Below are 10,219 nucleotides of genomic sequence, written 5' to 3'. Positions count from 1 at the left end.
ATTGTGTTGTCCTTCCTTGTTTGTCTTTTTCTGGTGTGTGTGTGGTGTAAAGCTTGGTAGTCAAAACAACTTGTCTGCATAAGAATGTGTTTGCACATCCATTGGGTTGGATGTGAACAGATTATTTTTCCAATTCAAACAACATTGCTCAATTGAAAAAACTAGGAACCGTTTAGTGTGGTGGCAACAAGAAAACAAACACATTCTAAGTCGATCATCTTCCGTGTAGAAGATGATGTCCGTAGATGAATACTATTTGAGGAGAGGCAATTGAATTTGGCAATGCTTCCTTCCAATTTTTCTTCTTCAAATGCCGCATATTTTTATTTTTATTTTTCATTTCCGAATACTTGGCTTTTAAGGCATGAGATTGACATCAAATGTTGATCTAAAATCTATGGGACGTTTGTCTCAAGATATCTCAAAATATCTAGATAAGTAAGGTTTTGAATGGAATATTCTCATATTTGAAACAAGCTGTACTCATCTCATGCTATATCTCACGTTAATTTAAAATAAAACATATTTTATGGCTCGACTTAAGAAAAAGTAGTTAATTTTAGCGGCTCACAAATTCTAACTAACAAGAGAAAATTGACAAGACACGACAAAATAGGGCCAGACATGTGAAATAGGCATGTTGCACTTGTTTAAAGACATGTGTCATTGCTTCATAGAGAGCAAAAACTATGCTCTTGCTTGAAGCTCCTTAAAGGATTGCCCTCTTTAGTGAGTCAAGTGACATGACTCATGAGCAGGACTGCAGGAGAGATCTTTTATGCCAAGGGTTACGATCTCATGTTATATGATTTCATGATCCATTAAAAAACATGAAAATCAAATTTATTGATGACTTGTAGTATATCTCTGATAGTTTTAGCGTCTTTCATGCTTCTGGGTTCGGATAGAGACATGCTTACAAAACGTATATAAATGTATGTTAGAAACAAATGTCAACAAGTGGTCGTTGTAGTATAGTGGTAAGTATTCCCGCCTGTCACGCGGGTGACCCGGGTTCGATCCCCGGCAACGGCGTTTTTTTGTGCTTTGCCTTTTTTTTTGGTTTAACTTTCGAAATTGGGCTTTATAATTTTGGCATATCCAAAGCTTGGCCAAACAGAATAACCAAATCAATTTTTGACAGAAAAAACAAGCAACCCAAAAAAAATTCGGAATGAATTCTGTGGGTCAAATATTTTCTCGTTCTTAATTTTTTTCTTAAAAAATAGAAGTAACAGTTCATTTATAAGACAGGGAGCACACATAAGTTAAATTTTATTTTAAATTTAGAGCTAATTAAAAAAACAATAGTAATTAAAAAATAAGTTTCTGATTAATTTTAGAACTGAAAAACTAAAATTTATATCTATCTTTGAAAATAAAAAAAGACTTTATCTATTGGATTTTTGGATGGTCAAATAGAATGGATTTTTCAAAACAATTTTAATGGATTAATGGATTGTTCTTGACCCATCCAAGACAATCCATATCCAAATTCATCAAATATTCAAATCAATCTATTTGACACCCCTACTTCAACCGCTAGAAGTTGGAGTGTTAAAATATTTTCATGAGGCGCTTTTTCTCTAAACATACATTTATCATTTTCTTTAATTCCACTTCTCTATGCAACCAAACAGTCGTCATATTTCTTTCCTGTATCTTATCTACCAAACGATATTCAAATCTACTACATTTTCTTACCCATAGGCATAGGCTATAAGGTTGCAATCTTCCAGATATATTTTATTTTTCTTTTGGTCGCATTCTTCCAGATCAAGATGGCCATTTATGAAACAGGACTACCATTATATTCTACAATCACCATGCAGGCATGTACAGTCCTAAAGGCCAATCATGAGGAACTTTTCAGTAGGACTGTTTATAAAGGATTTATCTAGCTTTTTCTATTAAAAGCAAAATATCTAGGTACACACTATGCTTTGCATTAGTGGAACAGAGCATGAACTAAAAAAGTTAGACATTACACACAGGAACACCACCATGGCCAGGATTAGTAAGCATACAGTTGCCGCCTTGCCGGGTCAGCTCCTGCTTTCCTTGTTCTTATGCCTTAGGCTTTCTTTGTTGACTTCACCCCTATAATTCAACTGATCAATGTAGTGCAACTTCTTGCTCACAAACGTGTAAGGTAAAGTTTAGATCAACTTGAGGGCAAAGCACGCCAACTGTCAGCTAGATGCATGGCATGATCGCGTGAAGCTGCTGAAAGCCGATGAACTACTGCATTCTTGACATGAGAAGCACCCTTTTCACCAGCGCGTGTAGCAAGTTCCAAATATACCAAAGCCTTCATCAAGTCTCCCTCCTGTACAGATATAATACCTCCATTAGAAACTAGATAGTCATAAAAACCTAACATTACAAAAGAGAAATCCCAAAACTTAGAGTCCACTTGTTGTCATTATCATTACAATAAGCCTACAGAAACTAATTGCTGACGGCTATTCCATTAGTATAAACACATTCTAGATAAGATGATTACAGAAAAAACCAAACAAAAACCAAAATTGAGACAGCTGAACATGAAACCTAAATCGGACCTCCCATTGAAAAAAAAATGTTTGAATATCGGATTGAATTAAAACCTCAAACAAATCCGAATGAGCAGTGCAAAATCACATTTTACATTAATTCGTGTGTGTGTGTCTATGTTAGTAGTATATCCATCTTAAAACACTTAAAAACTCTCTAAATAGGCCTGGAACATAGAGATCAGCATAATTACACTGAGATAGTAGATGGGTTCAGTAATTCATGCAAAAAACTTCCAGCAAAGGACCTCAGTTCCTAATTAACAAATTCTGAAACAAATAAGTGTGGCAAGATCACAGCTTCAAAAGCAGAGCTGTGATTTAGGTTTTCAAATAGTGAGAAAAGTTCACACAGACATTTGAGTTTTTCATCTATTCTCTGATACGAGTGCAAAGTACAGAGCTATGGTATAAAGGGATAAATACATACAGAAAAGAGAGCAAGACCATGCTCAAATTGAGCTTTACTATGTCCACGATCTGCAGCCCGCTTCATCCATTTTCTTGCTAGTTTATGACTATGTGTCAGTCCTTCACCAAAGGAGTAGCATAAAGATGTATTGTACATAGCACGCGCATACCCGCCTTCTGCTGCTTTTAGATACCATTTAACCTGATCCAGAGAAAAAAAATTTAAGAGCAAAATCATAACATATCATGATAATAAAAGAACACAAAACCCCAACATTATAATTTGTAAGCGACATCACTAACAAAACTGATTTCCTCAGTTTTAACTTAGCGAAAAAAATTCCATTGATAATTAAAAATAAGAGGATGAGGAATGGATAGAGCACCAACAGCTTCATCCATATTCCTATTGCTCCCACTACCGCGATGCAGACTAAGTGCAAGCTGGTACTGGGCACGAACATTCCCACTAATGGAAGCTTTATATAACCATTTTAAAGCTTGTTCAGTGTTTGGAGGTTCAACTGCAAAGCACAATCACAGCAGGCATACCTTTGTCAAACATGAATTATCATCATAACATTAATTGCCACTCTAAACATATATTCATTAAAATTCAAAACAAATACATATAATATACAGATACAACTATCATAGCACAGACAATTCAAAATAGTAGCAGTGTCTCATTGGATACATATTTGTATAGAACACTTCAGAAATATTCATCAATGAATATTAATATATTATCATCAATATTCATTGCTACACTAAACATATAGTCATTAAGATTCTCAAATGGAATACATATGCAGATTCATATAACCATGAAAGAAGCACAAACACAGAAAATTGAGTTGCAGAGAATGGAAAAACCTTGAAGATAAGAAATCCCCAAATTGCACTGTGCAGAAGGGTTTCCAAGCTCAGCAGCCTTGAGATACAAATGGAGGGCCATTTGCTTCTCACCCCTCTCCCAATGAATGAGGCCAGCATCCACCATGGCCAAGGCAGAGCCACGAGCAGCGGCTTTCATGAACGAATCGAGAGCCTTGTCGATGTTCGGACGGACACCTCGCTGGCCGTGCTTGAACCGCTTCCCCCACATCAAGAGCACCATCGCCTCCCTCAGCGGCTGCAGCGCCTCCCGCCACGAGCGGCATACTAGCGACGCCGCCCGGAGGTTCGGCTGGTCGAACGACGCCGCGACCTTCGCCAGCACATCGTACGGGAGCGCGGAGAAATCGCCGCCTCCGGCGGAAGAGGAGGAGGAAGATTCCGGCGGCGGAGGGAGGGAGCGGAGGCGGACGGAATTGACGGTTAGGTTTGCGATGGGGAGGGAAGAGAAACGAGAGGAAGAGGAGCCACGAGGCCAAGTTCGGTGGTGGTCCTTCATCTGCGAGCGGTTAGGGTCGGTACAGTTGAACCGGAGGGAAAGAGAGATGGGACGAAATGCTAACCGGGGATTTCATTTCATTTCATTTGCATTTGTTTTTCATTTCATTTGCATTACAGCTGCCTATCAGTAAAAGACGTGTGCATTATTAGTTCATGAGTCTCTTTCGAACTATAGTTAATTTTTTGGCTTAATTATATTTTGGTCGTCACTCTATTATTCTGGTTAATTTTTTGAAACTATTTTTTTGGCTTAATTCACTAGTAGTTGTTTACTTGTATTTAAGAAAAACTTTATGCTAAGTAATGAATTGGGAATGTGAAGTTAAATACATTTAGAAGTAAGAAATTTGTAGATATTTGATAAATTACAAACATTTAAAGTATCTTGATGTTGAACTTGGATAAGTACCAATTATTTCTCCTTCTTACTTCTTCACAATATTTGATGCGTGACTTAGACGAATAACCACTTTAGCACATCATATTCTCTCTTCATCTAAAGTCTTGCATTATTTGACTTTATCATCGACTTCATTAGCATAAAGTATAAAATCATTCTCAAGTCTGACCACATTTGCATAAGAAGCATTTTTCTCCTTTAGACTTTCACGAATCCCTCCTTGAAATATGATGTCTGCTCAAATGACTGGTGTGGCGAGCTACATTGATTATCTTCCTCATTTGATAAGAACCTCACATTTGATACCACTTATAGCATCATGAGGAGCATGAGGATCTCTCCACACACTGTATTGGGCTAGCAAAGAAGAATGTCAAGATACCGACACCACATATTTACCGAAAACCTTAAGATACTGAGTATGAGATTTTATCTCTTTATACTTTCCAGCACTTCCACTTCTAATTCATTTGTGGTTTTCTCTTATAGTCTAATGTGGAGATCCCCAAGTTTTATGCATCTCACAGTCCAACGAATGATATTAAAACAAATTGTTGGTGTGACTATCTACAACGACTCATTATATCAAAAGTCTTTATGTAAATGTGATGGCTAGACGACTTGTTGTGTTGATGCGGTGAAAGGAGCATTATAATGTGATAGTGACGACTCATACATGAGAGGGGAAATGTTGAGAATTTAAGTGTTAGTTAAAGTCTCACATGTGTTAAGAATGATTGATGTGAAGACAATATAAGAAATGTGATTAACAAACTCAATGTCTTAAGGTCTTAAATAAAAATGTGGTGTTCACATCTCTTTATCTCTTTATGAACTTCAGTGTTGGTTCATTGCTACAAGTTTTCCTGCTTTGTGCTTCATTGTCTGCCCAACAAAAACATGAAAAAATTTCACGCGAAAGAGGATGATTTATGCTATATAATGCTATAGTCACCTACTAATTGCTTGACGTATGTACATCCCTAACATGAGAAACATGGTTTTATGGCAAGTAACCACGACATGAAGTGTTTTTTTTTTGTCAAAAGCATGAAGAGTTGTGTTTCGTGAATTGACGGATTAAAACATGTTGACATGAAATATGGGCTTGCAGGCCCACTTACCTCTTACATAATCTAGAGCCCATGCAACCTTTGAAAAAAAAAAGATCAAGTATTAAAAGTGGCCTTTAAAATATGTGTTTTTATATCAACTTTCCTTGAGTACTTATATTGTGGGCAACCTGGCATTGATAATAAGAGGTCAATGATGAGTACCTTATGATTGTATGATAATGTTTAATGTTACAATTTGTTTGTTGTTACCATAATTGCAGGTCGGTTTATCTGTTTGCACTTCAGTGCATTGTTTTTATACAATAGTCAATGGATATAGAACTCATAGATTTAGCCCAATTCAGTTAGGATTAAGGAATCACGCATTGCTTGTAAGGAATGTCCATAGTTGAGGAAAAAGGATATATAGAAATTTTGTTGTTGCTAGATTTTACATTAGAAAGGATTTTGTAACTTCAGTATAGTGGTGTACACTCTGCAACAAAACTTCAGTATAGGATTTTGTACAGACCACACCACTATTCGTATTTTGGTATTGTACATTGCAATTATGTTGTTCATTCACTATTCATACTTCATTTTTACTTTTAACTCCCTCATTTTTTCATTTCTTAATCCATCCTTGCCTGTAATTGCCCACAATATATAATTAAATTCCACCTTCCACAGTCGGTGCCCGAAGCAGGACATTGGCAGTGTAATGCAGCAAGCAATGACACATGGTATGTAGAGATTCTACAGACAAGGGAAGTTATGCTCAGGACAATCTACCACCTAAACAGTGTTTCATTGATTCAATAGTCAATTCTACGTCACAATTTGTCATTTTCTGTCAATTCCCATCCTCCACAATTCCAATCACCTAATCAACACCAGGGTTGCTTTCAATTGCATGTATCCGATTACTAATTAGTATTGCTTATCTCAGCATGCGATTTTTTATATAGATAAAGCTCTCATGATATGATTTGAGAATCTCAAACAATTAGCACCCCACTACTCACTAGAGACACTCAAGTTAGTAATTTTTTAAGGACGAGTATTTAATGGCGTTGTTCGTACCAACCACACCAAATATTTGAGTTCAATTTAGTTTATAGAAGTATAAACGCCGAATATATATGTTAATATGTAGAAGAAAAAATTACCTTACACAATCTCCAATTGTGTCGAATGTTTATCAAGCTACTCTGAACAGTCAAATAAATGTTAGTTAAATTAGTTTCTAAAAGAATTAGATTGACATTTACCAGTTACCACAATAAAAAATCACATGATTATTTTCTTTTCAAGGGCTAACTCATTTGACGTTTTCAAAATTGAAACTGAGCATTCATTCCCAAGTATTTTCTAGTATATTTTAAAAAATGTTGACATCAATCTTTTATTCCTTGTCTCCCTGAAGGAAAAAATCAAGAAAAACAAACGAATTGCTCAAATTAACAGTTGAAAACAAATATGTAGGAATATGTAGGTATATGCTAAACTACTTTGCTCATCCCCATGTGGTCGTCTCCAATAATGGGACTCAAATTAAGGATTAGTGTAAGTAATCTAGTCCACTATGAAGTATGATCCACTGCAAGCCAAGCAAATTCTGTAGTTTTCTATTTTTTCTTTAAACGTGTTCAAATATCATTGCATCAATCATATAGATCACAGGCTCCGATCCCAAGAATCATTGTTTAATTCACTATTTACCAGATGAGTTCCCCCTTGCCACTATTGTACATTATATTTGCCTTGCTTTTTTCTTGTACAATATATATTCCCGCCAAGTAACTATTGAAAGCTTCACTATCATGACTTTATAAACATTAATTATTTGATAGCACCTGAACAAGATAAGATAAGCATGCATGACTTCAAATTAGTCTGCTAGTGTTTCAATCTGTCAATTATTGACATTCAAAGGTTAGCTTTAGAAGTGCAAAAATAATAGCCATTCAATTTCAACTAGCATAGGATTCTTAACTTCATCACGTGATTTGTCGCTTTACAACATGACCTCTAGGAGCTAATATCACAAAGGAATTTAGATAGAACCTTCCCTCTCTCAAGATGGTGGGTGGGGGTCATTTGCACATATAAAATAGTCTTATGAGAGCCTTTTCCATAAATTAAATACTTCATTTTGAGTTTGTCCCTTGTTTCTTTTGCCCTTAGTTTATTCCTATTTTTTTCACTTCTATATAACAGTCTCTCCTTGCTTGGGATGCTTATAAAAAATTTGTATAAAAGTTTAAAAAGCTTCAAAAAAAATTAAAAAATAATAATGATGTCTTCACACTTTCCACCTCCATTTAACCTCCTTAGAATAAGTAAAAAAAAAAAAAAACCTTTTTTAGCAATACATAAGATTCAAATAATATGAACACTCAAAAATTGATTGTGAAAATAAAATTGTTCAATGGAAAATTTCAAGAGTTAACTTGAGTTTTTTTTTTCTTCATATTATTAAATATAAATATAGAAATATAGACTAGCTCTGCTGGTTAATAATGTGTTAGTATTTTCATCAGCATACATGAACTGCCTATCAAAAAAAAAAAAAAAGAATCAGCATTTATATCTCTTATGTTATTGAAGTGAATGTTATTTTAATCTACTTAAACACAAACCCATTTTGAGTTGTTGGTGCAGTAATGTTATGTTGAGGGAAAAGCTCATTTAATTGAGATGTGGGGCACTATGTAAGAACACCCTAAAGTCTAAGAAGGTGACAACAGAATGTGAAGGTAACTGAGGCTATGACTGCATGACCAAGTGGCCTTTGATGCATTTCCCCTTATGAAAAGGAACTCATCACACCCTACTCTGCAACGCACATTAAGCTACTTACCTTGAAATTTTTAGCAAGTACTTCCATCCTGTGGCTGATGAACATTACCACACATAGGCACATATAGATTCAAGAAGTTCCAGTTCTATACATTTGATAATTAATTCACAGTGAAGGACATGATTTCAATACCAAATCAATCGAAGCAGAGAACCACTCTGCTCACAAGTCAATTAATCATAGTGAAGGTTAAACATACAAGCAAATAAGTCATTTTTATTCGTTAATACTGCTCTTTATACAAAAATATCTCTTAAGTCTTAACTACTGATCAATTAAGCTCTAGTTAGATTAATTAACAGAGGAAACAACATAAACTTAGAAGAAGTAGAAGAAGAAGAAACAAGGTTACATAATAACAGAACCAAATTCAATGCTAGATGATTCTAATTAACTAGATTAAGGGGTGGTTATGGTTAATTATTTGATTTCCAACCTCTAAGATCATTCAGTTAGCCCTTTCAACATGGCGTATAAACACAGTTTCCAAGTCAGGGGGAGTGAAAAACTCTCCACCGCGAAAGTTGCACTTCAGAGAAGGTTTTGGCTTCCTTGGTGGTGGTGGACACTTCAACGTGGCTGGGATCCTAGCTTCTTCCCCTTTTGGCGTCGTGGAACACTCTTCTTCCTCCTCCTCCATGAAAGTTTCTTCTTCTTCTTCTTCTTCGTGTTGCTCTGTTTTCTCAACAGGGGTGGTGGTATATATCGGCTTCAATGGCCTTCGTAACGCGATTCCAGTGATAACCCATTTTCTACTTTCTGATTCTACTCCTCTTTCTTCAACTTGTTGTGATTTCTCAGAGAACCCCATGCTTGATTTAAGCACCAAAAAGTGTTTGCAGAAATATGAATGTTTGTGTGAGTAGCAGAGTATGGAGGGAATAAAGTGCTATTTTTGGTGGAGAATCAAGAGAAACCAGTAGGAAAGTGTTGACAGGTGAAAAGTGTGGAGGGAAAGAGATCGTGGAGAAGAATAAAGAGAGGAATTGGAAAGGTTTCCACTGAGAAAAATGGAGAAAGGTTCAAGAGATGGAAGAGTTTTTTTGAAGATTGTTGAAGGTGAGGGAACATAAGAAAAGAGTAGGGAAGAGTTTGAGGAGTTTTATAGGGCATTTGGTACCAAAAAAGAATTACTACAAGAATTTAAAAAAGGATTTGAAAAGAGGATTTCAATATTATTAATAAGTTTTTTTTTTTACATTTACATTATTGATATGTTATAATGAGTTTCCGTTCACAATTGGTTAAAAGTAACTATTTTAACGTATGAGGACTCGAATCGAACATAATTCTCTCAATACTTACTTAAACCACGAAAATTGGTTAATATGTTGATTACCATTATTTTCAATAAATATTTATTACAACCCTTGATAGACAGAGTGCTAAACAAGGTATATGACTCTTATATACTCATTTCTTTACCACTGAAAAATTTTATAGAAGGAAAAAACTGCAACAAAAGTAAATTATGAGAGTCGTATGTAAAATTTATTGTTAGTAAATATTTTTCTTAATCTCGTGTACATTAAATTAG

General features: G+C 35.4%; 2 protein-coding genes and 1 non-coding gene across 3 annotated transcripts; 1 reads left to right on the top strand and 2 right to left on the bottom strand.

Annotated features, from left to right (window-relative positions):
- Positions 1 to 963: 963 nt before the first annotated feature.
- TRNAD-GUC (transfer RNA aspartic acid (anticodon GUC)) lies at positions 964 to 1,035 on the top strand. The gene has a single exon. It is a non-coding gene; the product is annotated as a tRNA-Asp (tRNA).
- An 823-nt stretch (positions 1,036 to 1,858) lies between these two features.
- LOC130740048 (F-box protein At1g70590) lies at positions 1,859 to 4,467 on the bottom strand. Its single transcript, XM_057592543.1, has 4 exons — positions 3,843 to 4,467; positions 3,357 to 3,490; positions 2,986 to 3,168; positions 1,859 to 2,329 (listed from the first exon to the last, which is right to left on the bottom strand). The coding sequence occupies exons 1-4, from the start codon at positions 4,360 to 4,362 to the stop codon at positions 2,165 to 2,167; spliced, it is 1,002 nt and encodes a 333-aa protein (XP_057448526.1). The 5' UTR covers positions 4,363 to 4,467; the 3' UTR covers positions 1,859 to 2,164.
- A 4,338-nt stretch (positions 4,468 to 8,805) lies between these two features.
- Positions 8,806 to 9,769, bottom strand: LOC130740049 (cyclin-dependent protein kinase inhibitor SMR6-like). Its single transcript, XM_057592544.1, has one exon. It carries the CDS (start codon positions 9,491 to 9,493, stop codon positions 9,131 to 9,133), a length of 363 nt encoding a protein of 120 aa, XP_057448527.1. The 5' UTR covers positions 9,494 to 9,769; the 3' UTR covers positions 8,806 to 9,130.
- Positions 9,770 to 10,219: the final 450 nt, after the last annotated feature.

Source organism: Lotus japonicus, chromosome 2 (genome assembly GCF_012489685.1).
Source record: "Lotus japonicus ecotype B-129 chromosome 2, LjGifu_v1.2".
NCBI lineage: Eukaryota > Viridiplantae > Streptophyta > Magnoliopsida > Fabales > Fabaceae > Lotus > Lotus japonicus.
This window is presented reverse-complemented; position numbering and strand designations above follow the sequence as displayed.